The following is a 27,456-nucleotide window of genomic DNA, read 5'->3' as shown; positions in this document are numbered from 1 at the left end:
GATATTCAGACTCTGTTTACTCAAGTGGCCTGAATGGTTGATAACACTGTCTGATAAGATGAGCTTTTATTTTTATTTCATAACACGACTGTGGTTAATGTTGTTTATAATAAGATACTTACCAATTTATTTTTCAGAGACACTTAAATATTTCACCATTAATCGGTGAATAAGTTACCCATTTCTATATGAATTCTGCTTTGTAATTACTGTTTTAAATGGTTTTCACAACCATTTCACAAAAAAATTATTTTCACAACCATTTCAGAATAAGACCTGTATTTTATTACGATTCGGTATTAATCCGAACCAGAGGTGTTAACTCAGGCCTGTACTCTTTGGCTTGAAATGTAATTTTGTCATTTTCATTCCCCCAGCAATGCAACTGTTGTTATGAGCTGGGTATTCTCACCAGTAATTGGTTTCAGTGCAGAAGACCACACTCACTGTGCTGAGTTCCTCTGCTCCTCTGCCAAAGGAGTGTCAGGAAGCTGTTCTCAGCAGACTGTGGCCCCTTATGAGATCCTTTACGTCACAAAAGGGGGCACATTCTGTAAGGATGTAGAAGAACATAGTTGCTGGATGTTCTGCAATTCTGCAGTCCAAAACCAAACACCCTGATGTTTGAAATAATCTGAAAAATACACTACAAATCAGACCACATTGCAATAAATGAACCATGTTACTCAGGGGGTGGCAGAAAAGGACCATGAATTGTTAAAATGATAGGTTATGTGGTATAAAAAGCATATATTTGAAAATGTTTACAAATATAGTTCCATTCCAGAATAATACAAATTACTAATTGCATGCATATTTTTAAATGCATGCAATTAAACAAACAACTGCCCACCCCTAAAGGTAAAGTCCATTCAGAGACTGATTATTCATGCATGATAAGTATAGTCTACCTGCTGTTGTGGGTATTTGTGACAGGGGTGAATTCTGATTAAGTCTATTAATAGACTTAAAAGAGAGCGACAGCTTTGTCCTTGTACCAACAGCTCACACTTTAAGATGTAGTGGCCTTTCCTTCTGCCACATTTCTCTGAGTTCTTGCTATTGCAGATTCCAAGGTACAGTGTGGGCTAACACAGGCTTTCTCTTGCATGTTAGTTGCTATGTCTTCCCAAAGTTGTGCATCATGCAGTTTCATAGCATGGCTAAATGTGCTTGGAGGAGAACACTAACCACCCAACTCTGCACACATGACAATCGCATGTTCACGGTGCGCTAGTGTCACTCTTTGCATCTTTCCCAGTTACAGTATTTTGGGTCTCAGGAGCAACTGAACTGTTTGAGAGTCTAGTCTGATCTTAAGATTCACAGACCACCAGGTACATTCACTGGCCAAAAATATGTATACACCCGTCCTAATTATTGAGTTCATTTTCATCCGTACCCATATCTAAGTCATGCTGCAAATAGATTGTCAAGTATACAAACAAATAGACAAATGAGGAGCTTGGTGGCTTTAAATATGACATTGTCATAGGAGCAGTGCAGTGCTCTGCAGCCATGCTTGGTAATGTTTGGAATGCATAGTGCAAAAAGTAAAGTCTAGGGCTGTTTTTCGTGTTTTAGCTTGCTTGGTCTAACATGACTGTGCACTTGTGCACAAAGTGAGCTCCATAAAGACTTTGTTTGATAAATTTGGAGGAACTCCAGGGGCCTACACAGAGTTTTGACCTCAAAGCCACTGAACACCTTTGGGATGAACTGGATACTGGAACATTGAATGCGAGCCAGGCCTTCTCATCCAACATCCATGCCTGTCCTCAAAAATGATCTTTTCACTGAATGGGCACAAACACCCACAGACACATCGCACCCAAAAGAGGCTCCCTCTAGAGCCATAAACATGAAACCAGCTATGTAATGCCCATAGATCTGGAATGGGATGTCCAACAAGATCATAAGGGTGTCATGGTCAGGTGTCCACATACTGTACTTTTAGCCATATAGTGTATGTCATGTAATATTAAGGTAATATGAAGCATCTAATGAGACAGTATAACTAATATAATAATAACTAAATTAAAGCTAAAATAAAATAATTACCCAGTTATTCACCATATTTACAGTAAAAGCAACATAGTATTTAAGAGTGAAGGAAATATGCAGTTCACTGTATTTCACTACATATCGTTTTTCTCTTTGGTAAAATAAAATTAAAACGTAGTCCATTCTTGACATGTCAAACTGTTTTCCAGACATAGAGCGGAATATCCCTGATACAGACCTTTGAAAGAATAGGAACAATGTAGTGGCTCAGATTAAAATTTCTCAAGAGGCAGACACTAATGCCATCTGGTGGCTGTCAGAGGTATCGCACAGAACCATGCACACGGAATATTTTTAAAGGACGTGGCACGGTCTATCATTCTGTTTCTTTGCTCTGCTAAAATTAATTACGCCATTAAGTTGAACCTGATTTTAGAGTAGCGATATTCCACAATGAGCAAAGGTTCCCTACAATTAGCTTGCATTGTCAGGCATGACAATAGAGCAGTGGTATTCTGATCCAACCATGCCGTTATGGACCTTGCTTTGTGTACTGGGGCACGGTCATGCTGGAATAGAAAAGGACCTTCCCCAAACTGTTCCCACAAAGTTTTCCAATTTTTCCAGTTTTTCAAAATGTCTTGGTATCCTGAAGCATTACGATTTTCCTTCACTGAATTAAGGGGCCTAGGCCAACCCCTGAAAAACAACCACACAGCATTATCCCTCCTTCACCAAACTCTACAGTTGGCACATTGCACTCAGGCAGGTAATGTTCTACTGGCATTCACCAAACCCAGACTCATCCATCAGACTGCCAGAGAGAGAGAGAAACATGATTCTTCACTCCACAGAGTGAAGAAGACACCTCCAGATGGCTATTATCTCCCGCCTTTCGCCGTGACTAGACTCTCATCTTTAGAACGGCTCTGTTGTTGTCTGGCGTCGTTTTGTATGTGCATATCTGTGGTTCTACTGCCTCTGGTGGCCCTCCAGATTGTGACTATGGCAACTTTTTCAAGAAAAAGCTGTAGTGTTAGCTAGTTAATTCTACATAGCTGCATGGCATGAGAATTATGGATGGGGTTGAAGAAGAACCCTCATTATCGTCCGAGCAAGACAATGCTGCGAATGGCAAAATATGGTGTTTAAAACGAGTTGGACGAAATAGTGGCTGGCTACGTCTTTTCGAAAATTCTGAGGTAATGTTATCCCTAACTGTGTATGCTAGCTAGGTAGCTAACATTAGATATTTAACTAGCTAGCTGACGCTAGTTTTCTGTGTGATTGGCTAGCTAAACAAATTAATAGTAACTTAACACCCGATTTAATCCTACGTGGTCAGCTAAAGTCGCCAAATAGTTATCTTAGTAACCTAGCGTTAGCTAAGTAATGAGATGTGATGTGGTATGTCATATAGCTATAACTAGCCGGTTAGCCCAGTGCTCTGGCTTAGCAGAACCGTGATAATTGGCAACGAGCTACTTTTAGCTAGGAAAACAGCTAACGTAAATTAATTAGCCGGATAGCTAGCAGGTACATTAGCGTAATATTAATAGCACATCTTTCGTTCCATTTATCTATTGTCACAGCTAAAGCCAGTAGATAAATCTATAGTAGGTTGTTAGGTAGCTTCAGTGATTTGTTGTTTTCCTTTTTAACTTCTTTTCTGAAATAGGTTACAATTGGACGTGGCCTAAATGTCACACATCAGATTCTGTCAGCGAGTTATCCACTGATGATATCCAGAAATCACTGTATGCTGAAGCAGAGAGAGGATGGTCAGTGGACGGTGACCGACAATGAGGTACAGTATCGTATGTAGGTCAGTTAATTTTACTGAGTAAAAACTGCTTGTGTTTAGCTACAACTGTTTCTCTGTAAAGTCTAAATACAGATGTAGCTTGAGTGTTTTGCGTCAAGTCTGCTGTTTTAATGTATGCTTACATGGGTATTTTTAATCCTTGACTCTACCAAATGCAACCATGCTTCAAATTTGATGCACTGTGATCTTTAATTTGGTCCATGACTGCTGCATAGAACAGCATTCAGTAATAACACTGGAAAACCATTTCTGTTGTCCTCTTGCCTGTCATGTCCTTCTTGGCTGTATAGCATAGGCTGAGATTCTTTTAAATATAATTATAAGCTTGTTTTTTTCCCCCCACTATTTTAGAGTATGAATGGAGTTTGGGTGAACGGAACACGTATATCTTCCATGAAACCTCGCCCTCTACAGCAGGGCGATATCGTTAGGTTCGGGGTTCCTTTAGATGGCAACCCAGTCGAGTTTGAGTACGTCCTGGTTCACTGCAGTCTCAGCAGAATTAAAGATTTCTTGACCAAGAGTGTTGGCACTGAAGCCAGCACCAGTGCCTCAGTCCCAAAACCCAACAAGGCCAAGCGCAAGTTAGGCACAGATGAAACTGTGCTACGCACCACACAGGACTCCGGTTCCAAGCTCTATCGCTCCTCCGATGTGGACAAGTCAACTGCCAGGCCCTGCCCAACCGCTCCAGTGGAGCACGATACCGGTTCTACCTGCAGGCCCCCGGATCAGGCTGAACCCAGTGGCCCACCTGGCAGCTCCGCTGACTGCAGGTCCAGCAGCCAGCAGCTCGCCGCATTACAGCGCTACAACAGAAACCTGCGCGCACTGAAGGAGCGTATGGGGCAGACACAGCGGCAGGCAGCTGAACTGGAGGGGCAGGAGCCTGGCAGCCCGAGCCAGCAGCAGCAGATGCAGGCACTTCAGGAGCAGCTGGAGGTGCTCCGAGGCCAACTGAGCTCGCAGCAGGAACAGGCCCTGCAGCGCGTGGAGATCGTGGAGCGGTCTATTTACTCGGAAGAAAGGAGACTGGAGGTGAGCGGCTCTCAAAGCCACTGTTTTATTATGGGTGAGCATGTCACAGTCCAGTATAGCATAAATGGTAGAGGTGGTTATAAGATCATTTTATTCTATACATGCTTCCTTTGGTTTGTGAGTACATTTAATGTGCTGCATCTGTCCATCAGTTCCATATCTAGCAGGTGGGTATGGCTTTGGAAATGTGTTGTAAATGAGATGTTTAGCTTGTAAGTAGCCCTGAGCAGACACCTGGGGCCAAGTCTCCAAGTGCTCGCAATGTGCAACTTGAACATGCAGATTAACACCCAGGGTTAAGCAACAATGATTGCAAGATGCCTGGGGCAAGTAAACCCAATGTTGGGCCAGCAGCATGAAAGATCACTTGCCCAGTTGAGCTAGTTCATGTTGGGGTGGGGGTCACAATGTGATGATAATGTATCTGACGCAAAACTCAATTTACTTGAATATTTAAACCCCTCGTAGTGCACAAAAATGCTCTTATCCATTTGCGCATCCAGTCAGAACAAACCAATATCTGTTCACAAACAATATCTGTTGACAAAGCAACATCAAAACAATGACCCCTCTGTACCTGATATGTTCTGCAAAGTTTGTAAGGAAGATCCTAACAAGGCAGATAAAAGTAGCTCTTTTTTATGTCTACTGCAAATTTTAGAAGTTTTTCTGTCACTATGTATATAGTGCATCTGGACATGAGCATACAACAGATGAAGCAGATGCCAAGATGACAAAGTTGGTCACAACAGCATATCACAGGGTTAAATGCGAGTGATATTTTCTTTTTGTTGTAAATAAGCAAAGGTTTCCTAAACAAGTCAAAGTATGTTGTGAGAATGTACACCTTATTATAAGAATAAAGAACCCCAACTAAATATATTAGTTTGTGTGTGCTTATTTATATGTGAATAGCGTTTTAAAGTACAAAGATTTGTTCATGCCATTAGAAATGAATTTTCCAGTTGGAAAATTGGAAAAAGGTTATTGTTGAACCCTGACAACTCTTCTTATTTTTGAGTGTAAAATTAAAAATTTGAGTTAATTGCCTCTTGGCCAACTGCATGTAGGTGTGTTTTTTGTGTGTGGTTTTTTTTTCAGCATGTGCTATGTCTCTTTAATCACTGACAATGCATTACAAACAATGTTGCTTGTTTAAGATGGAGAATGCTCAGCAGAAAGAAGATGGCTTGAAGAAACAGTTGGAAGAAGCTTTAAAGGAGGTAGTAGTTGTTTTGTTTGCATGTACGATATATATTTCATTTGTAGCAAAAGAGGCCAAAGGTATACTGACTTTGTATCCTTTACCATCCATTACAGCACCGAAAAGTAATAGATGAGCTCAGACATGCAAAGGAAGGTTTTGAGGAGGTTCTGCAGGCCAAAGATAAGGAACTGGAAGTTACCAAGGTAATCCCTCTGCGATGGAGAAACTAATTACATTTAGACATCGTATCTGCTGCCTGGTTTTCTTCCCTAAGAATGAATCAAGATATTCACTCCATGCTGCCCTTTTAAATCAAAGGGTAAAACCTGAAATGTAAAGGAAATAAACAAGCACAGTGGAAGAGCCTGAACCTAAAAGATCTAACTTGGTCATCAGTTAGACATCAACTTTTTCTGAAGGCTAAAATTGATTTATGTGTTCTGCTCAGATGACATTGAAGTCTTATGTTCTTTAAGAATAGCAGACAACATTAAAGGCCAAATAGCCATTCATGAAAAAGGAACTAATGCCATACCATGTTGCTTGTTTAAAGGCAGAGTTTTGTTTCCTGCAGGAGGAGAAGGAAAAAGCTAGAGCCCAGAAGGAGGAGGTGGTAACCCAGATGACGGAGGTCCTGGAAAATGAGCTTCAGTGCATCATCTGCTCTGAGCTCTTCATCGAGGTGTGGCCATGGTGCACGGCTGCTTTGCAAAGCTTCTCCAGATTGCCCTGCCTGTTTAGAATTTCTCTTATTTAGTTTTCTCTGCTCTGCATCACATGATGTAACTCATCAACTGCTTTAACCTGAGCTGAACTGGGTGTGCAAGATGGAGGAGCAACGGGATCAGAGTTGAGAAACACAGTTTTAGGGTCTCATTATCCCATTCTTGTTTTTCCCAACCTCAAGCATGCTCTAGCTGACTTCCACTGCTGCAGTCTCTCCCTTACAGGTGGAACACCTAATGGGTGACATTGTGTTCTTAAACACTTCATGTTGCTGATAACTTGACTGTAGTTTGTGTTGTCAAGTGAACACGACTGGAAAACTGCAGAACAGATTCACCATGTTTTATAAACTCTAGGCTATTTAGTCCAGTTAACCATAAACTATTAATCCAAAAGTAGACCATATATTCACTCAGATGCATCACTTATTTGTGATCAGTGTAATGGGGCTAAGGATGCTTGGCATCACATCAGTGTGCTTTGTGGCCAACTGCAAACGTTTCAGGGTTTTGTCAGAGGTGCTCATTTTGGATCCTACATAGACCCAAATCTGCTTTTAACATGAAGTTTCATTCCGACTAGATGCTGCTCAACGGCAGTTGATTTTCGTAGATTAATAAGTTCAAATTGTATAGTGCTTTTCTCATACCCAAGATCACTTAACAGAAGCATTAAAAAAAACTGCAAATGTTTTGACATGACTAGTACTGACAACGTGTTAAATTTCACTAAACTTTAGACTAATTTTGCTGAAATCCTTTGTTTATGACTGAACAGGTGCTTAACGCCAAGGCCCTTCTCTCCGACTGTTCCTTTTTGTCCAGGCCGTGACGCTGAACTGTGCGCACAGCTTCTGTCAGCACTGCATCCGAGACTGGCGGAGCCGGAAGGATGAGTGCCCCATCTGCAGGCAGCCCATCGTTGCCCAGACCCGCTCTCTCGTCTTGGACAACTGCATCGACCGCATGGTGGAGAACCTCAGCACCGAGATGAGAGAGAGGAGACTGGCGCTAGTCACCGAGAGGAAAGGTGAGAGGTGCGTTCGCACCTGCCCACTTGTCCAGTAACGCTGCGTTGTGTGGTGCCTGCATTGCCTTTGTGGAGTTGGTCATGGACGCATTACTGGTGCAGGTTGTTTGACACACTGGCTGGACTGTTGTAAAACGGGACTGTTAAGCTCCAGTCCTGGGGCTCCACTGCCCTTCGCAGTTTTGTTTTTCCTGTTCTAACATGCATGATCCAACATGTGAAGGGATTTATAGCTGGGTGATCAGGTGTGAGGGGGAAATCAACTTGAATTCAGGACACAACTGAATCGAGGTTTTAGATCTGTGGTGAATGACAGCATGTGACTGTGCCTCTAACAGTGCTGGACTGAGCCACTGCATGTGTCTGCACAGGCTGGAGAGCAGCCATGTCTCTAGGAATGTTATTGACCCAGGAGAACGACACCAGTGACAAGTGACTCATCAGTTATTGAAAGCTTCTGTGTGCTGTATAGACCCCAGCAAGTCATTTTCTTGAAGTGATGTATACCAACAAGAACAACTGTTTTCTTGAGAAACACTTGAACACTTAAGAATGTTTGTTTGTTTTTGTTTTTTTCTTGTTTGTATATCATTTGTTAGTTTTATTTTTCTCATATAAATAAAGCATCATTATTTGTTTTGCACTGAGCTATTATACTCTGAATAATTACTGAAAGTATGTAATACTCTCCACAATCATGTTTTTTCTCACCTATTGATGTACCTTTTTATAATGCTTAACCAAACATTAGATATGTAACATGTATTTACTGAAAGAGGGAAGGGCCGTCTTACGCTGACCACAAGGGGGCAGCAGAATATTAATAATGGCTTTGTAGACTTATAACAAAAATGCATTTTGGGTCTTAGTTGACAGGACATAAAGAGTAGCCGTTTCTACTCGTGGGTGTATATGTAAAGACCTCGGCTAACCTTCCATTGCTAACTTCCAGCTTGCAAGGGATCAGTATATAACACATTTTTCCACTGCTTTCAGTAGTAAGTTGAGTTGTTAAATCAGATCATCGGTGAGTCACTGCACCTGGTTTGCAGCGAGAGTAAGCCCTGCCTAGAACCACTGTCTGTGCCGTGCCGTGTGCTGTCAGTCCTTTAGCAGCGTGCTGAGAGGGGAATCATAATGTCAGCTGCTGTTTCACGTGGACGACAGCAACAGACAACCCTGGAGTGCTGATGTTCCACTCTTAGTTCTCAACTTTTTTGTTGAAGATCAGTCATGAAATGAACCACGTCGATGACAATGTGAACCACAGGTCCTTCTGCCTTAATGGGTCCGTTCAGGAATTGGTCCTCATACAGACTTGGAGGAAAAGTTATGTGGTTATGTTAACAAACTATAAAGAATATATAAACCTTGGCCACTGAAATATAGGGCACTCATCCTCATAGCCATGTGCTAGTCACAGTCCTGCTAGGATAAGATCTTTTACATTTTATATCTTTAAACATAAAACAGCCAAAATGGATTTTTTTAGTATCATATAAGGATGAGGGCTGTTTTGGAGGTTTCAGGAGAGAAGCAAACATATCTTTGAGTATATGTTGACTGATGAAATGTGCTACTTGGTGTTGTATGACTGTGGCAGCCATTTCACAACTCCCCCTGCCCGATGCTGCTCATGGTAAGACCCAGATTCTCCTCTTGCCAGTTTCCATGCTGAGGATAGCAGTGACTTTCTGCAGACCCTTTCTGTCTGAGATATGTATAGTTTAAAAAAAAATTGAGTTTTATTTACAATTTAAAAATAAAATATTGACTACAAAAATCAATTTCTAGAAGTATACAGATTACCGAAATCTGTTGATGTATAGCTACACATGTAAGATCCAGAGATCAATGAGTTTTTTGCATGTTGCATTCTAGTTTCACAAAGCTTAGGATGTAAACAGGCCAGTTTTTATGTTCACTTAGTGAAAATGATGCAAAGCCCTTTGCATTCTGCATAATTTATCTTTGCAGGCACATGGGACTGTTCCTCAGAGAAACTGACTCATAACTTATTCTTAAAGGCATGTTTGTGTTAAATGGTCTTCAGTACTTTTTCATGTGTATTGTTATATTGGCCCCGTGGGATTAAAGTCTAAGATTCGGATTTGTGGTATTTCAGGTGTTTTTTCACAAGATCCTATCAGTCTTTGTTCATTTGGTTTTTTTCTTCTGAGATTTCCACACCACTGCAGGATCTTTCTTCTTGAGAACAAATACCTCCCGCAACTGTGCTGCTAAGTGACAATTTTTTTCATGCTCTCTGTCACTAATACCCTCCTTTTGTGCTCTCTACAAATGACACTGTAGCAGCCAATGTTGCACCATGACCTTCAGATTTATGCCCTGTGCTAGATTCAATAGGAAGACACATTGAATTGGCATTTGGTTGGTGCTGGACAGAACCTCTCATGCCCTCAAATTCTTCAGTGTTTAAAATGAAATGAAGTAAGGACTGCATGAACTAAGAAGCCTTCAGCCAGCTTTTTCTTTTCACTGGGTGAATCCAGAATTAATTTCACTGTTCCTGTTAACTTCTACCATATCATTTCTAATTCTCAAAAAAACAAAAAACAAACAAAAAAAAAAACATAAATGCAAATTAGGGAAATGTACGTACGTTGTAGTCATTAGATTCCCTTCTCCCAGTACCGGAATGTCTGTACTTAAGAATTCGCTCATCTATGAAAATGTGACTCATATAATAATCTCCGTTAATTAATACGGTCAGTCAAGCATACATCTTGGGTTTCTCGTAGTCCTTTTGTTAGAAATGATTTACCATGGAACAGTAAGTTATTACTTACATCTGTTCTTGTTATGGTTTTGCTGAAGATCGAGCACTTTTCTCATTTGACGCGCTATTAGCGAACTGGGCTTTTTCGCACATAGCGGGCTGAGAGCTTTCGCGTGCCTGCTTGTTACCATGGCGACCTTCGATTCGACGCTGTGTGCACTGAGGGTAATGTGTAGCGTTAGCTGATTAAATTGTAATTGCACGTATATTTAGGATATTGTTTTAAAACACTTTATTATATAAACCATTGAATAACTGTGAAGTGTTTAGATTTATAAGGCTATCTATTAGCAGCAACTTGTGTTGCTACCTAACTTAATTGTGTCTAGGCTAGGCCTAAATGTAGCTAGCCAGCTAGTTAACCTAACCTAACTAAGGTTAACTTAAGACAGAGTTAGCTAATTTATGTAACGATGTCTAATTTATCTGAAAGGATTACCTTCACAGCTGACTAGGTTAGCTAAAGTGTCTTATCTAGCAGATACTCCACAATAGGTTAAGTCATTATTTGCCTTTTATATTACCTTTTTTTTCTAAACAGAGAATTTGTTTTGGAAAAGTCTGTCAATAACGTGCACACGATTGCATGCACAAAGTGGCAGTCATGAATCTGACCAAATATCCAGCTCGCATAAATCGGCAAACATCAACATTTAATTCAGCGGCAGACCCTCGAAAAATGCGCAGAATTATAGCCGAAGATCCAGAGTGGTCTCTAGCTGTGGTGCCTTTATTAGCAAACCTATGCCTTCAAAACATAGTGAAAAATTTTAAAGGTAATATTGTTTATATTGTTATTAATAAACCTGCTACTGTTCAAATAAATATGTATGTATACAAATAAGGCTTATTGTATTCTGGTTAGTAAAACGCTAAGATGTAGTGAATTTTGTCAACACTCTTTCGGTTCTTAGGATGTTATTAAAAGGTTTTGTTAATTTGATACGTTCCAGAGAAGCCCATTTTTGATGAGCTCCTGCCTGGTCACAAGGCCTTTGTCCTGGAGAAGCTGTCTACGTCTTTGTCTCTGAGTGTAACAGCTAACCTGATCAGTGATGAGGCTTACTGGAAGAGATGCTGTGAGAGCCGCTGGGGGCTGAGCGATGTCTCTGAGTACGGCCACAGCTGGAAACGCATGCTGTTTGAACGTCATCTGGAGAACATCATTGAACTTTTTATCCCAGACGTAACTGACCCCAAGTCAGTGCTGGATGTTGTGCCCCAATGTCGAAACTATGTGAGACGATTGAAGATCTCTCAGCTTCTGCCACCTATCAGGGAGCCACCAAAGTTTGAGGAGGATGACAGCTCAGATTCTGCCAGCGATATGGGTCACGAAGGGCCGTCGATGGATCACTTTGACTTCAGCATTCTGCTGGACAAATTGACCAACCTGGAGGAACTACAATTGGTTTATGGAGTGAAGGGGTGTGGCATGAATTTCGAATGGAATCTGTTTGAGTTTACCTTCCGTGACTGTGAATCGCTGGCCAAAGCCCTGAAATCCTGCAAGTCCTTAAAGGTTCATATGCATTACTGTGCATGAGCTTCCCTCCTTCTTGTTTACCTGCAGAGAATAGCATTCAAGCCTGCTCTTATTTCCAGTTGTGTTAAGCAATTAAATGTTAAAGCAGTGAAAAGACAACATGTCCCTTATGGCTGGCAAAGTGCTACCTTAAATCAAACTACAAATGCCAGAATCTAATACTTTGTCTATGCAGCTCATATGTTTCATACAGATAAAACATATGAGATAAAACATTGTAAATCAATTATTTAGAAACATGAACTTGAACTAAATGGTATCATGCAGTAAGTGAAGTTTAAGGGAAAGGTCACACCTGAAACTTCTCTCTCTCTGCCATTTCCTGCTTGCTGCTTCCTACTTTCTATTCTCCTTGACAAGTTTTTACCCCCTGCCACATCCCCATCTCCTCCGTTCTCCATGACTCCTGACACTCTTGAATCTTAAACAAGCAGATCCTTGGTGAAGTCGGTTGTAGTACAGAGCAAAAGCTGTCCTGTGTTTTATGTGAAGCCCTCCTTTTGAAATGTGCAGAATTGTGTACAGCTGATGTTTGCTGTACCTCCCTTTAACAGGTACTCAGAATTCAGCAGAGCAAGGTGGATGATGACAAGTGTCGTGTGCTAGTGAGCTCCTTGCTGGACCACCCTTCTCTTCTTGAGCTTGACCTCTCACACAATCTCATAGGAGACAGAGGCGCAAGAGCCATCGGCAAGCTCCTCGGCCGCAGCCACCTGAAGAGACTGGCCATTTACAACAACCAGATCCGGGGGCCAGGAGCCCAGGCCCTAAGCCACGCCCTTGCTAAAAACCCCTCCCTCGTCGCCCTCAATCTGAGACTCAACCGGCTAGCAGATGAGGGCGGGCAGGCTGTGGCCCAGGCTCTGCTGAAGAACCAGAACCTGGTGAGCCTTCATTTGGGGGCCAATGAGATGACGGAGCCCACAGCCACAGCAATGGCAAATGCTTTAGTGCACAACTCGACACTGAGGAACCTCAGCCTGGCCTGTAACAGGCTGGGAGTGGTGAGTCCTGTTTTCAGTGCTTAAGAGGGTCTTGGATAAAAAAACATGTTTGATCAAGTTTTTGTCTGTATACCTGAACGCTTCATCCACATGTAAAGATGTCATCTTAACACCTCAGTGCAAAGTTTTGTTCTTAATGGGGAACAAAGGCTCGCTTCTTTCCAGCATCTCAGGTTTCAAATGTGAACACAAAAAGGTTCACCCTTGTTGATCCGACAGTAATGCATGCTGAATTATTCATAGAGCTGGGTTGGAAGTACACTAACAGGCCAAGCAGTTGAAGGAAGAGTATGGCTCTCTGGGCATCTTATCAGCTCCACAGCTTTCTCATTTGGATCATTTGCCCCCATTTCCGCCCAGTTCTAATTCAGAGTGAAATTGTAGAATTAATTGCCATATTCAGGAGAAAGCTCTGGCTACTTTTACAAGAAACATTAGACTGATGTTCGACCAGCATGTACGCAGAGTGCATAATATGATATGCATGTTCATCACTGTTCTCTGACCTTGGATGTCTACTGGAGCTCAGATTGAAACAGACTGATACTTACCTGGAAGCAAAACAAATGCTAACAGCTTGTTTGAGTAATGGCACTGCAACTAATCATTGGATACAAAGGGTTACAAAAATATAAATACTCTTTATCACTCTTGTCACTTCATGTTTAACTATTAGCTAACAGCAAAGTTAACATGAAACAGAAAACCGATATCATTATTTGTCATGTTGATGATGTAAATTATGGACACATTTATTTAGATGGCTAGCAAGTTCTTAATTACTCTCAATGGATGTATAGGGAGCTAAATAAATAGGCATGACATTAGTTTTTATTATTATGTTGCTTGAGATATAGATATAGAGAGATGTTTGCTTTTCAGCAGTGTTTATACCAGTACTGATATGTTTGTTTTTTGCTATTTTGAAAGCCCAAACAGATAGTCAGCCACGAATGGTAATACTTTGTTTTTCAGACAAATCCTCCATCATCGATATCCTTATCATTTCAAGAATTCCTTTCCTAGCAGTTGTTGTGTAGTCAACACCAACAGTTTGCATCCTAAAAGTGGGTGGTGAGCAGTTCCATTCCATTTTGTTTCCTGTCCCGGACTTGCAGGATGGTGGGAAAGTTCTGGAGGAGGGAATGTCTCATAACAGCAGCCTGGTAGAGTGCGACATTCGCCTCACTGATATGAGCCTGGAGAACGAGTACTGCATCGGCCAAATACTCCGCACCAACCAGAGCAGAGCCTGCCGCAGACAGACACAGGACACCGGTGCCACCCAGTGAGCTTCCCAGTGGAGTATGTATCCCAGTCAGATTTATTAAATAAATACTCAGGAATGGAGGTTATCTCTGTGAGGATCATTAGCTATGTGTATATGTACCTGCAGTGGATGAGGCAAAATTTTCTTTTTATGACAAGGGAATGACTAGGTGAAGGAAGAGCTGTAGCACAAAGACAAGGGAACGAGTGAGTGAATAAGTGAGTGAACGATATATACAGTTATGTTCAAAATAATAGCAGTCCAACATGACTAACCAGATCAATCACTGTTTTTGGTAGAAATTATATTACTAAATGGCAAATAACTTACCAGTAAGTGTAGTAGAGTCATAGAAAACCATCAGACCCAACATTCATGATATGCATGCTCCTGAGTTTGGGTAATTGAATAATTAATTGAAACAGGCATGTTCAAAATAATAGCAGTGTGGAGTTCAATTAGTGAGGTCATTCATTCTGTGAAAAAACAGATGTCAATCAGGTGGCCCTTATTTAAGGATGAAGCCAACACATATTGTACATGCATTTCTCTCTGAAAACCTGAGAAAAATGGGTTGATCCAGACATTGTTCAGAACAACAGCGTACTTTGATTAAAACGTTGATTGGAGAGGGGAAAACGTATAAAGAAGTGCAGAAAATGATAGGCTGCTCCACTAAAATGATCTCCAATGCTTTAAAATGGAAAGCAAAACCAGAGAAACGTGAAAGAAAACAGAAGACTACCATTCGAATGGATCGAATAATAGCCAGAATGGCAAAGACTCAGCCAATGATCAGCTCCAGGGTGATCAAAGATGGTTTGAAGTTACCTGTGAGTACTGTGACAATTAGAAGTCGCCTGTGTGAAGCTAATCTATCTGCAAGAAGCCCCCGCAAAGTCCCATTGTTAAAAAAAAAAAAAAAAAGACGTGCTGAAGAGGTTACAATTTGCCAAAGAACACATGGACTGGCCTAAAGATAAATGGAGAAACATTTTGTGGACTGATTAAAGTAAGATTGTTCTTTTTGGATCCAAGGGCCGCAGACAGTTTGTCAGAAGACCCCCAAACACTGAATTCAAGCCACAGTACACTCTGAAGACTCTGAAGAAGTGAAGCATAGTGGTGCAGACATCATGATATGGGGATGTTTCTCTTACTATGGTGTCGGGCCTATTTATCGCATACCGGGGATCATGGATCAGTTTGCACATATCAAAATACTTGAAGAGGTCATGTTTCCTTATACTAAAGAGGAAATGCCCTTGAAATGGGTTTCAACAAGACAATGGCCCCAAACACACCAGTAAGCGAGCAGCATCTTGGTTCCAGACCAGCAAAATTAAAGTTATGGAGTGGCCAGCCCAATCCCTGGACCTTAATCTGATAGAAAACCTGTGGGGGGACATCAAAAATGCCGTTTCTGAGGCAAAACCAAGAAATGCAGAGGAATTGTGGAAAGTTGCCAAATCATCCTGGGCTGGAATATGTGTTCACAGGTGCCAGAAGTTGGTTGACTCCATGCAACATAGATGTGAAGCAGTTCTCAGAAACAGTGGTTATACAACTAAATATTAGTTTAGTGATTCACAGCAATGCTAAATCCTAAAGATTTTACAGTTTATACAGTAAATATTTAAGTTTGTGAAGAAAAATGCAGACACTGCTATTTTTTTTTAACAGCCCAATTTTCATTTTTCTTCATTTTTCTTCATTTTCTGTAAAGTAATTTAAAAAATTGATACATTTTTCTTCATGTTTTGATTTAGAATATAGTGTGCTGTGTTCCAAATGCATAAAAACTATTATAAGGATTCTGAGCTTTACTCATGTTTTTAAACGCTGCTATTATTTTGAACTCAACTGTATATATCAATCAAAGTGCTTGATGAAGGACACACATAACTGTATTCACGCATATATCAGGATTTTAATTTTATATCTTTTGTTTGAAATAACTGTTTTAACAATACCTTTAATCAATGCAGCTTAATCCACTCTGAGATATGCTGCACCCATAAAATGTTCTGCCACAATGGTTTGAACAGTCGTTTGGCGCATACATTACCACAATTAACAAAACTGAGTTTTATCACACCTGATGTGTGAAAACTGTTGTTGGATAGATTTGGAAAGTTAGTGCGTAAAGCGAACAATAGAGTCATCTTGGGGGAGCTTATCAACACCTTAATTTCAGTAAATGTATCTTTCCAACATTGTATGTCATGCAGAGTTTATTAGGAGATTTTCACATGCAAGTGAAACACAAATACATTTGTTGCATTAGTCATATGAAAGCCAGAACCTTTCAATACAGATTCTGCTTTATTGAGTTTTTCAACTTTACATTTGTATTTGGGCTCCAAGCCATTACATGCCACATTATGTAAAGGCAACATTGTGTTTGCAGATTTAACGTGTGTTGATCGGTTCTGTGCACATTTCTGAACATCTCACAGGCAACAGCAGAACAGATTAATTTCACACAGTATCTACCACCAGCTCTTCACCTGCTGTTAACCAGCACTTCTTAGTATACAAAGTAATCAATACGTAGTAGGCAGTGGAATGCTTTTTGAAGTGATAGCGAAGGCCACAATTACAAAGACAAATTGTGAAAATAAAGTAGAAAAGAAATCTTTGACTCGGATAGTTCGTTTTTCTTTGTGCTTGATTTTGGTGAATCTGAATCTGCACTTTGCTGCTCTGCAATCAGTCTGTACTCTGTGACAATGCTGAAATATCTGACAGCATAACAATGGCAAATGAGGGCATCTCACCATCTATGTTTTCACTCATTTATAAACAACAAGAAGATGCTACTTGTTTGTTTTCTGACACATGTTTAATACAACACACTTGGATACAAGTTATATAAAATGTTTGCTGAATCAGAATTTGCTACCAATTGAGAAGGACAGTTAAAACTCCAAAGTTAAGGTGAAGAGGTAAAAGGAGAAACTCACCACTCACTAGGACAGTTTTCAAGGACCTTTACATTTACATGGAGGAGGTATATATAATCGCCAATCAAGTCGTCTTGCTACAATTAGCTCTAGCAACCATCTACACTCATCTATACCACACAGTTATTTTTAACATATCGCCTACTCTACTTCCCTGTTGTATTTATGAAACCATGGTAGGCAATCACACAAGTTTGTTTTGAAGTGAAGCTCCTCCTACCCAGAAATGTGAGGTCAGAGTCCGGCTGAGTGGTGGAGCATTTCTAGGCAGTACTGTTGCCTGGCAAATTAGGCTACGCTTTGACACAGTTAACATTGAATCTCAGTGAAGGGAGTTGTTGTCGTGAATAATTTCTCTTCTACGTTTTCTCCGCTACCGTACTCATCCCAACTGTCGTGGCCACCAAACAAATTGTTATATACAAAGTAGTGCACGAAACGGACACAGAGACCTGAGCGTCAGTTCATCCATTACTCATGATATACAGCTCCTTTCCCAAGTGATTTGGTATGGTAATTACAATGCGTCAAGTAAAATTTTTAAAAAAGTGCTGTGGTAGCACTGACACTGTATGATAGCTAAGCGTGCATTACAATGAGCAGTTCCTCCAACTGTTTACTCTGAGGGGTGGATTGAGTGTCATCTTCAGTCCCTGTCTGATTTATTATTTTCAGGAAGCCCAGCGGTATAGTTCAGCCTGGTTGCAGTGGACTACCACACCATCAGTAGTGCATGAAGGGACAGATACGTTGTGCTTATGTTCAGTGGGATTGTGTAAAAACTGGAAGAAAGTGTTGTGCGAAAGACAGATTGAACCTGTCCTTGAGCATGGTTCACTGATGCATTTTGGATAACATGATCTCTCACAAGAGCTACCAAATTCTAAAATGAAGAATTCAACAATCATTATGCAAAAACACTCCTGAAAACATTCATTTTAAAATAGCACAATAGCTACAGTGACTAAAGGAAAGCTATCAAAGCTACCAAAACTAGCTACTTTTTTTTTTTTTTTTTACTTTGCTCTGATACAGTGATCATCATAAAGTGACCTGATCTAAAAAAAAAAAAAAAAAAAAAAGGCATTTAATTTAAGCATTTAAACAATGAAAGGCTTCCTCTTTGAGAGGACTTAATCAAAGCCTCATGGTGGCTTCAAGTAGGCAATGTCTGCATAAAAACACGAGAGAGGGCAACACCTTAACAATTATACATGCAGTGCTGATGCAGAAACAAATGTTAGGCACTTAAAATTAATTAGTTACAAAATGTTGTAGTCACAAGAACTATTTCATGCTGCTATATAAAAAACATAAAAAAAATATACAACATACATAAAAAGGAAATTTAACAATAGTAATGAAGATCACCATCACGCAAAGATCTGAAAATGTGTTAAGATTAATTCTATTTTGACGTGAGAATGACTTCTCTTGTCCTTTGGCTTGTATACACAAAATTATTCATAGTCCTGACTATAAATAGCTTAGGAAGAAAAATGTTTTAGACATGTAATATTTGCTTTTTTGGCAATTGCTTTCTAACTACTTTCAACATTAAATAGGCCCCCCTGGAATGATGTCCGAAACAGAAATAACTGTAGAACCTCTTAGAAAGCGAGATTGTCCCTTTTTTATGGTCTTAGGAGAAATGAAAAAAGTGCCTTTTAGCCATCTAGCTGCACTCTGAAAGAAAGCACAATAATTATGAAGGTTGTAGTGTCTTGTAGCATTTCACCTATTCAGCATTACATATACTTATTACATATACTTCAATCCTGACACTGCACGTTTCACTGGCACCATTACAAGTGCAGATCACTGATTCAAAATTTAACATAGCTCTGTTTTACCTTACAACTCTGTCATATTGATCATCAAAGGGCAAAGCAATTCTGATACCTAATCCCTGACACAGAACCATGGCCTATAAAAGGTTATTAGTCTTCAAAATGAAAATGATCAGCTGATCATGAATGTTAGCGTTAAAACAGTTAAACTGAGATTCAGCACTTGCATCCTGTTACTGTCTCATATCACGGAGGGCCATGACCAGAGATACAGAGCAAAGACAAGCAGTTTGCCTGCAGTGGACAGAATTAGAAGTGTCATTTTTCATCATTCTGTAAGAGTATGCTGCTTTCTATTGCCTGCAATAATAGAAATGTCACGGCATTCTGGTTAACTGTTGTTTATTATGCATAATAATTAAATAATTGTGTTTGCTTCTGGATTGTCTGTATTTGTGGAAAAGTGTTTTTCTCTTTATCCAGTGTATGATCCAACTATAAAGCAGTATAGTATTCCCAGACAAAGCAGCTCCAAGTTCCACTCAGTAGTCTAAAGGGATTCATTATTATCTGCAGATGGAAGCATATCTTTCTTTTAGACTTAAAGTTGCCTGAAGTCCATTCCTCATTATGAACACCGATGAGGGGACCCCTCTCCCAGGATGCCATCATACAACACCTCTTGTGAGCAACCAGCTCGCTAGCAAGCGCTCGAGGCTTTGCCAGACATAAGCCTGGGTCATAAAGACGTCTCCACGCAAGAACCATTGCGATGCAGCGAGCGGTGGTCGTGGTTGAGGCAGCCCTCGTTGCGGTGCACAATCAGAATGGGGAAGTACATTGCATCCTGATAGGCTGGGGGCGAAGGCAGGCCGTCCTCCGGGGCGGGCCTTCCTGCCAGGCAGTGGGTGCTCTCAGTGGGGCAGGCTGTGTCATTCAGGCTTCCGCTGTGGCTCCTCCACAGGAGGCTCCTCCTGGAGCCGTACAAGCGGCCCAGGGAGAAGCGGCTGCCGCTGAAGGCCAGGCGGGGGCTGCTGCTGTTGCACACGCTCAGAGCACTGCGGGAGAATATGGACGAGCTGCTGATGGCCCTCTGGCAGCGCTCGCAGCTCTGCCGGTAGCCAGCGCCAGTGCTAGTGCTGTGGGGGGAATAGCCATTGCAGGCCAGATCCATGAGCACAGCCTCCGAGTAGCTGGGCACCAGCTGCTGGTTGGAACGGATGTGCCACTCTAGCTCGGTGCTATCGATGGTGGTCACCCGCGGGATGTGGTGGCAATAGGGCCGCTCGTCCAGCGGCGTGGTGGGCACGTAGTCGAAGCCAAACAGCTTCTCCACGTGGTAGTGAAGATGAGCCGTGCGGTACTCGCTCAGTACCCGCATGGGCCAGGACAGTGTCAGTGCCGCCGCCCCCCAAAACACGCAGCGCCGTGCGTACCACGGCAGGTGCTCAGGGTTTGAGAAGGCGACCACGCACTCCCTGAAGTCCACGTTCTTCAAGTGCATGCCCTCGCGTGCCTCCATGTAGTCGTCCAGGCCCTCGTTCTCCGTGAAGAACCTTGCCCTCTGGGTGAGGTACGCGTTCTCCGACTCCACGTTAGCAAAGCTGAAGCACTTTGTGAAGCGGAGCTTGGTGACGGGGAAGCTCTCCAGACCAGCGAGATGCTTGGAGACATCCTTCACGCCGCAATTGGCGTAGTCGAACTCGGCCTCCGCTACGTGTGTGTTGACGCGCTCGTGGTACACCTGCGTGGCCGTGTAGGCATCGCCGTTGCGGTAGCGCGTCACCTGCCGCGTCCGCCGCACGTAGTGGTAGCTGATGGCCTTCCACCAGATGCACGGCGTGGCCTGGCACATCTGCCGCACCCGCTCTGAGACGCCGCCTACGTCCACCTTATGCTGCAGTTCACTGTGGGCGTAGCAGTGCCAGCACTCCGCCAAGTAGACCAGGTAGAGCATGAGCAGGAAGGCAGCAGGGATGTAGACGTAGCCACCCGAGCAGGGGCTCTCATGGTAAATCATAGACTTGCCCTTCAAGGAGCTGTTGAAGGTTAGGCGCGTCACCTTGGTGACGTGGCACCAGGCCATGGCAACCACGCAGCCGTACATGAGCAGGGTGAGGAGGAGGCATTTCCAGTGCGGCCGGCGGCACAGGCTCTTGCTTAGGGATTGCCTCCGAGGCCGCTGCTGTGGTCAGACAAGAAATGAAGGACGGGTGTGTGAGCAAAATGGTTATTTATTCAGCATCGCTCACTTCCATGTAAAAATGCACTGTGAAGATGTACGGTAAATACATGGGAAAGAACTGCTCACATAAAACAAAACTTACTATTAATAAGTTTTGATCCATCTTTCAGTGCTGGGCAACAGTTTTACAAAACTCCTCCAATATAGGAAACTAAAGGTATCAGAACTTAATATTGAAACTGACACTGTTAGAATGATTTTTGAAACAGAGGGACTAAAATGCTCCTGCAAAAGACTAGTCATAACAAAGATCTTCACAGAGAAACAGTCAGGTGACATCTTGTCTCACCCCAGAGCACAGCCAGCCTTAGAGAGTGCAGCAAAATCATGCTGCTCACAGGTCACTGAGCTGGCACCGAATCAACACAGAGGACACACAGGGCACAGCGCACAGAACCCAGTGACTATCAAACACCCTTAATGCGCATGATCTCACAAGATTTGGGAAAATTATTGTATAATGACAGCACCATAATTACCAAAAAAATAAGCTACACAAGTGAATAGCAATAGTCTAGCAAATAGCAAAGCTGGCTAATGCTGTTGCAGATATTTAGAATAGGCACGTATGTGTGTATCACCGCTCTGCTTCATTCAGATAGCTCATCCCCAGAGATGTGCTTTTAGGGTGATGTTCTGTGGGGCTTGACGAGGCATGGCTGTGCTGTGCTGTGCTCTTTACACAGCAGCAAACTTTAAATAATTAATGCTCCTCTTCTATAATTATTTTCTCCACCATGTCACATGCCTCTACCCAGTTCCACCATGACAAAGCTCACAGCAGGAAAGAAAAGGTAAGAACTGTTTGTTGTATGCAAATGGAACAGTCACCGAGCAATGTGAGATCGCCTCTCACAGACCGCACTGGGTCTGTGCAAGTGAACACAGAATTTGAGACTGGTGAGAGGAACAGACTACACACTTGTTGGCAATAAATGTGTTGTTTCTTTAAAAAGCAGAGCAGCAATATATACTGATTGAATATCCGCCTGCAGTTTTCTGAAACAATGTGGCTTTACTCACAAGCGTGTTTGCACGGTAGGCGTGGTTAACTCTCTGTAATCAAAACTGTTTTCCTTTGTCTGCTTACCTTACCAATTTGGACAATCCTTTATGTGCTTTGAGTAAATAGTGTTTATATATATATAAGAGAGAGAGAGGGAGAGAGAGTGAGAATGTAAATGGTATTTATATTTTTACACTCATTCTGACCTGTTTGCAAAGCCCACAATATTCACAAAGTCAAGCAGAGTCACAGCTGGAGGGTCGGTCCTTTTGTTTGGCGAAGAAGAGTGCGTTTCAAATACAAAGCCGGTTCTTTTCATTCTAGTGAATCAAATAGCCACAAGGATACAACAAAATGCGATCAGTGAGAGTTTCCACCAGTCAAGCTGGTGTTTTCGAATTCCACATGCACAAGTGTTCAGACTACAAATGGCATTGCAAACTGCAGTCATATGGTGGCTGGAACTAACAGCAACAATGGAGTGCTTAATGTGATTCTCTTAAATTTAGTTATTAAGCAAAAATAAATCAAATAAATCTAGGACTATGAGAAATGTATGTTGTTTTCCAGTTTGCCAATGCAGTTCTTATACATATTTAAATGAGAAAAGCGGCGCTGTCAGTAAATTTATTCATGCATAAAATTAACATAAATAAATGATCATACTTGCTTCTGAGAGGAAAAAGAGAACAGCAAAATCAGAGATGCAGCAGCTCCTACTTTTTTGGCAAATCCGGACTGAGCTCCAAAGCTATTCTGTCAAAGCCTGTGTGATACTCCCAGCTCTTCTACTGCTGGCTGTGCTGACAGCCCAGCACAGTGCTTGTGCTGTGTGTTCAGGCTAAGGATCTTTTCTGGGTCAGCAAAGTGGTGCCAGTTCTGAAACAAGTACTGGGGTGGGAGCGGTGACAGAGGCGCCCCACTTTCCTGCAGGTTATTTTCATGTTCTGAAGTTGTTCAGCTTGGTGGTGAGTCCAAAGGTGCTCATCTGAGTTCCCATTGTTGGTGAATGCATTACACTTAATGAAATGCAATGGTGCAACTTTATTGTGCAGACAGATGTTCAGCACTTGAGGCAGAAGAGATGAATATTAATATTCCCTGGTGCCTTTATGAAAGATGTTTTAATAACTGATAGGGTTATGTATTGGCAGCAGGTATTACACTGGTGTTAGACTTTCCCCCTGAATGAAGAATGATTTTTGTTCATGCGACTCTAAGGTGTAAATTTGAATGGTCTTTATGGAATAGCCAGATATGTGGTTAATGAAATGCTAGTGTAACAGAGTTAAAATATACGTATGTCGTAATTACAGAACTTTCTTCCCTTAAAATAGTCTATTCTGGTATAGTAGCTATGTTGGGACATTCCCTTTCCTCTTCCCTTTCCTGCCACTACCATTTTTACATATGTCTAATATGAAGAGCAGGTGTCAGATTTTGCTCCATATGGAATCTTCAGTGGTCCTTTACTTCCAAATCATCATAAATCACCAAATTATCATATATTTAATAACACATTCATTATCAGCAATTGTGCTGTAGAATATTCTGCTGACGGTCAGATTATTGAATATACTTATGTACTTCTTGCTAATGTCACATTGTATGCCTTATGCAGTGTATAGCCTGCTAATCTTTCTCCTTTATATCCTTTTCATTTAAATAAAATCAGAGCAGTGGAGAGAAAGAACACAAGCTGAGCTTTTCAATACTAAAAGGTTGTTTATTCTTGTAATCAGATTAAAATCTTCACAACGCAGAGTCTGTTGTCCATAACCACCCTAGCACAACGTGAGCTGAAACAATATAACAGCTGCACCACGGCTGAGTGGGGTACAGTGATGTTTTGTGTCCCTCCATAGTTTAATGATGACCTAATCGTCCAGTATCTGCATATCACTTTTTTCTGGAAAATTTAACAGACTGTATGTAGTATTGTGTTAAGAACCCCCTTTGCTTCCAGAAAACCCAAACTCACAAAATCATCATGGTATGGGTTCAACAAACATTCCTCAGGGAATGCTGGGGGAATTTGCTGCATGCTGTCTCAATAGCATCATGTGGCTTCTGCAAATGTTTCAGCCAAACTTTCTGCTGCTTCCCACTGTGCTAAAGGCACACCACCAGACTTACACTGTGCAGCCCACTGGAGTACACTGAAAACACTGTCATGTTCAGGAACCAGCTTGAGACAACGCCTACTTTTTGACATGGCACATTGTCTTTCTGGAAGTATCAGGTTTTTTTGTACGGTTTTGTTTTATTTAAAAGGTAAAGACAAACACACGGGCAACAATGCTTACTCACAGTATGATGTTCATAAGATGTGTGGTTGGTGTTACATGGCCACATTCCACAAAAAAAACCATTTCATGCACCATGACACCACCACTATCACACTATAGGCTGACACAAGGCAGAATTCCTTCTGCCAAATTCTGACCCAGCCATCTGCATGTCACAGATGTCACACTCATGAGGCAATGTTTCTCCTACTATCAGTCATGCAGTTTTGGCAACTGTGTACCCACTGTAGCCTCATCATCCTGTACCTAGCTGACAGGAGAGGAACCCAGCATGTTCTGCTGCATCTGATGCCCATCTGCTTCAAGGTTTCATGTGTCGTGCATTCAGAAATGCCATTTTGCACACCACCATTTTAAAGAGACATTAAGTTTTTGAGTATCTATGACCCTGGTCATTTACTCCATGTGTCATTCTGATGAATAACTGTTCTCTTTTTTTTGCACACAGAACAGTCATCCACTGATGCTCTGTGGTTTACTGCACTATGCTCTGTGAACAACATAGACTGTACTGTATGAAAATCCTGGCTGTGCAGCTGCCTCAGCTATGGCCCCAACTATTATACTGTACTAAAAGCTGCTTAGATTATAAATCTTGCCCATTCTAAATACTTTTTCCAATGTCCCAACTAATCTCATCACATTGCTTACATTCTAAGCTACTGCCACATTATTTGGTTCTTGGAGAAAACTGTTTTCATTAACTAGCCGATGTGTCTAATCAAGTGACTAGGAGGCCACTGAATGTTTATAAACCTAATTGCTGAATGATTGTTTTTGCTAATGCATTTGATTTTCAACCCAAACCTTGCCTTTCATTTGTAAAGTCTATTGCTTAGTCTACTTAACATTAAGTGCCTCTCTGTCATTTAGTAATTAACAAAAAGAGGTATTGAGGATAATTCATTTGATAAACAACGGGCACGCGACAGCCACTTAAGGAGGACTGAATTTCGATTAATTGAATTTGCCAAGGAGGGAAGCAAGCATTTAGCGAACGCGAAATTAAAGTCACTTTATTCTTTGTTAACTAAAAAAAATGTATGCATGTCAAGTGGGATTGAGAAGATGTGTGATCAAGATCTTCAAAAAAGCCGACTATGCACGGTGGGGGGTGGGGTGGGGGGGTCTCGAATACCGTAACGAGTGAAAAGTAAATATGAAGTACCATGCATAAACATAAAGATCTGGTGCTTTGGCTAGTGGTCTGCGTGGGGGGAGTACAGTGGTACAATAAGACACGAGTGCTCACCTCCTCGCGGGGGCTCTCCGCTTCATCGTCGGGAACTGCGTTGGTACTGCCCTCAGTGGCGCTCGCAGCCGATGCTGGTGACATGGTGGTATCGGAAGACGGGCACTGATCACATCGTGTATGCAAAACATGAGCCAGCCATGCATTGTCCACGACAGTTAATGCAAATCCTTAGTGATGCAGCATTTTGCCTATAGACATAAGAACAGCAAAACACTAGCTGTGCCCGGCGCTTTAAAAACGTACATCCACTATGCAGGCTATTATAGCTGTTGCTACGCGTCGCCTGTACAACACGCCCTCTGAGTCTTCGGGTAATAAAACCATTATAGCCTGTCCTCGTCACAACAAGAATTAGGTCCGGTTTTTTTAAATGATTTTTAGAAAATCTAGACGAAGAAATTTGCTCAGTGAACAAAAGCATGAACCACAGGCTAATAACCACGGAAACAATGAACAGAAAATCCACGTGCCCGGTCCGTGATGCCAGTGATGGGGTCGGAGCGCAGCAGACGGCGGCACCGCGGTTATCCTTTTCAGGTAACGGCAGCAGCAGCGAATGAGGAAGACGGAAGGGCTGTTTACCTGTCCTGCACGGACAGAGTAACGTACCTCGCCTGCGCGGTGCCGCGAGTCCTAATTCTATATTTCTACGGATCTAATGTGAAATCTAAGCACATTCAACCGGAGGATGTAACCTACGGGTTACGGATCATTCTTTGTAACGGTGATTTAAATGAGCCCATCCCTGGAATGGTATGATCAGCATATTGGTCTAAACCAATCATGCGAATGATTTTTTTGCCCTAATGCGTGATTGGAAAGGAATACAATCTGTCTTTTTTTGGGGGGGGGGCTACATTTATTGGGAGCCCTGTTGGGATGGTGGTCTCATTCAGTGTAACCAGTGCAACATTAATAATTATCCGAATTTAAAAAGTAGAACAATTAAAAATAGACTGATGGTGTTGAAAATGCGTTTTAGGTGTGCTTGGTTCTGTGAATTAATGTTTTTGTTGCAAGATTCCAACTCATTATTCTTAAGACTAAATAGGTTTCCTCTTAAGCCTCAGGATGCTGTTTTCTGCAGATGCTCTGTATCAACCACAATTTCCAGAATTCAAGGAAATAGTGTAGCCTACATGAACAAAAAAAACCATATAAAGCATAAAGTACCACTTGCCTTAACAGAGTGAAAAAAGGGGGGAAAAAATGACAGCCTCCAGAGAAGCGATAACATATCACAAAAACCAAGTATATACCAAGTATTATAATTAGAGTTCACTGCAAATGTGTTATTAGTCTTAAATGTCCTTGGTATGTTCCAAGTTCACAGAAATTTGGCAAAGGAAGTCAACCTTTTTAAACGCCGAAGAGGTGTCCTCCGACTCAGTATGGCAGCTATAGGGCTACCACTCCCAGTGGGGAATTCCCACGCT

General features: G+C 41.7%; 3 protein-coding genes across 5 annotated transcripts; 2 read left to right on the top strand and 1 right to left on the bottom strand.

Moving 5' to 3' along the window:
- The first annotated feature begins 2,755 nt into the window (after positions 1-2,755).
- Positions 2,756-8,476, top strand: rnf8 (ring finger protein 8, E3 ubiquitin protein ligase). 2 transcript variants are annotated; one of them, XM_027015847.3, is made up of 8 exons: positions 2,756-3,206; positions 3,683-3,829; positions 4,181-4,867; positions 6,028-6,090; positions 6,188-6,277; positions 6,649-6,756; positions 7,625-7,829; positions 8,201-8,476. In XM_027015847.3, the coding sequence occupies exons 3-8, from the start codon at positions 4,184-4,186 to the stop codon at positions 8,263-8,265; spliced, it is 1,215 nt and encodes a 404-aa protein (XP_026871648.2). In that variant the 5' UTR covers positions 2,756-3,206; positions 3,683-3,829; positions 4,181-4,183; the 3' UTR covers positions 8,266-8,476. The 2 variants fall into 2 exon arrangements, with proteins under 2 accessions (XP_026871648.2, XP_026871639.2); XM_027015838.3 differs by having other exon boundaries at positions 2,757-3,206; positions 3,683-3,811.
- A 156-nt stretch (positions 8,477-8,632) lies between these two features.
- Positions 8,633-18,221, top strand: drc5 (dynein regulatory complex subunit 5). Of its 2 annotated transcripts, none has more exons than XM_081718276.1 (5): positions 8,633-11,405; positions 11,583-12,151; positions 12,730-13,179; positions 14,298-14,484; positions 18,091-18,221. In XM_081718276.1, exons 1-4 carry the CDS (start codon positions 11,216-11,218, stop codon positions 14,469-14,471), a joined length of 1,383 nt encoding a protein of 460 aa, XP_081574402.1. In that variant the 5' UTR covers positions 8,633-11,215; the 3' UTR covers positions 14,472-14,484; positions 18,091-18,221. The 2 variants fall into 2 exon arrangements, with proteins under 2 accessions (XP_081574402.1, XP_035380455.1); XM_035524562.2 differs by lacking the exon at positions 18,091-18,221 and having other exon boundaries at positions 8,633-10,794; positions 11,171-11,405; positions 14,298-16,951.
- A 1,715-nt stretch (positions 18,222-19,936) lies between these two features.
- On the bottom strand, positions 19,937-26,771 carry tmem151ba (transmembrane protein 151Ba). The gene is made up of 2 exons (XM_027015870.3): positions 26,018-26,771; positions 19,937-21,390 (listed from the first exon to the last, which is right to left on the bottom strand). The coding sequence occupies exons 1-2, from the start codon at positions 26,099-26,101 to the stop codon at positions 19,945-19,947; spliced, it is 1,530 nt and encodes a 509-aa protein (XP_026871671.2). The 5' UTR covers positions 26,102-26,771; the 3' UTR covers positions 19,937-19,944.
- Positions 26,772-27,456: the final 685 nt, after the last annotated feature.

This window comes from Electrophorus electricus, chromosome 7 (genome assembly GCF_041902795.1).
Source record: "Electrophorus electricus isolate QZ-2024a chromosome 7, ASM4190279v1, whole genome shotgun sequence".
NCBI classification, from domain to species: Eukaryota; Metazoa; Chordata; class Actinopteri; order Gymnotiformes; family Gymnotidae; genus Electrophorus; species Electrophorus electricus.
The sequence above is the reverse complement of the archived record's forward strand: the minus strand, read 5'-3'. Positions and strand labels throughout refer to the sequence as shown.

What these genes read in the sequence shown, in the direction of transcription:
- rnf8 (XM_027015838.3), top strand. Translation starts at nt 3,072, where the DNA reads ATGAGAATTATGGATGGGGTTGAAGAAGAACCCTCATTATCGTCCGAG. An exon ending in GTCTTTTCGAAAATTCTGAG is followed by an intron (nt 3,207 to 3,682) that starts GTAATGTTATCC and finishes TTTCTGAAATAG; the next exon opens with GTTACAATTGGACGTGGCCT. An exon ending in CGGAAGAAAGGAGACTGGAG is followed by an intron (nt 4,868 to 6,027) that starts GTGAGCGGCTCT and finishes TGCTTGTTTAAG; the next exon opens with ATGGAGAATGCTCAGCAGAA.
- drc5 (XM_081718276.1), top strand. Translation starts at nt 11,216, where the DNA reads ATGCACAAAGTGGCAGTCATGAATCTGACCAAATATCCAGCTCGCATA. An exon ending in CATAGTGAAAAATTTTAAAG is followed by an intron (nt 11,406 to 11,582) that starts GTAATATTGTTT and finishes GATACGTTCCAG; the next exon opens with AGAAGCCCATTTTTGATGAG. An exon ending in AATCCTGCAAGTCCTTAAAG is followed by an intron (nt 12,152 to 12,729) that starts GTTCATATGCAT and finishes TCCCTTTAACAG; the next exon opens with GTACTCAGAATTCAGCAGAG.
- tmem151ba (XM_027015870.3), bottom strand. Translation starts at nt 26,101, where the DNA reads ATGTCACCAGCATCGGCTGCGAGCGCCACTGAGGGCAGTACCAACGCA. An exon ending in CGGAGAGCCCCCGCGAGGAG is followed by an intron (nt 21,391 to 26,017) that starts GTGAGCACTCGT and finishes GTCTGACCACAG; the next exon opens with CAGCGGCCTCGGAGGCAATC.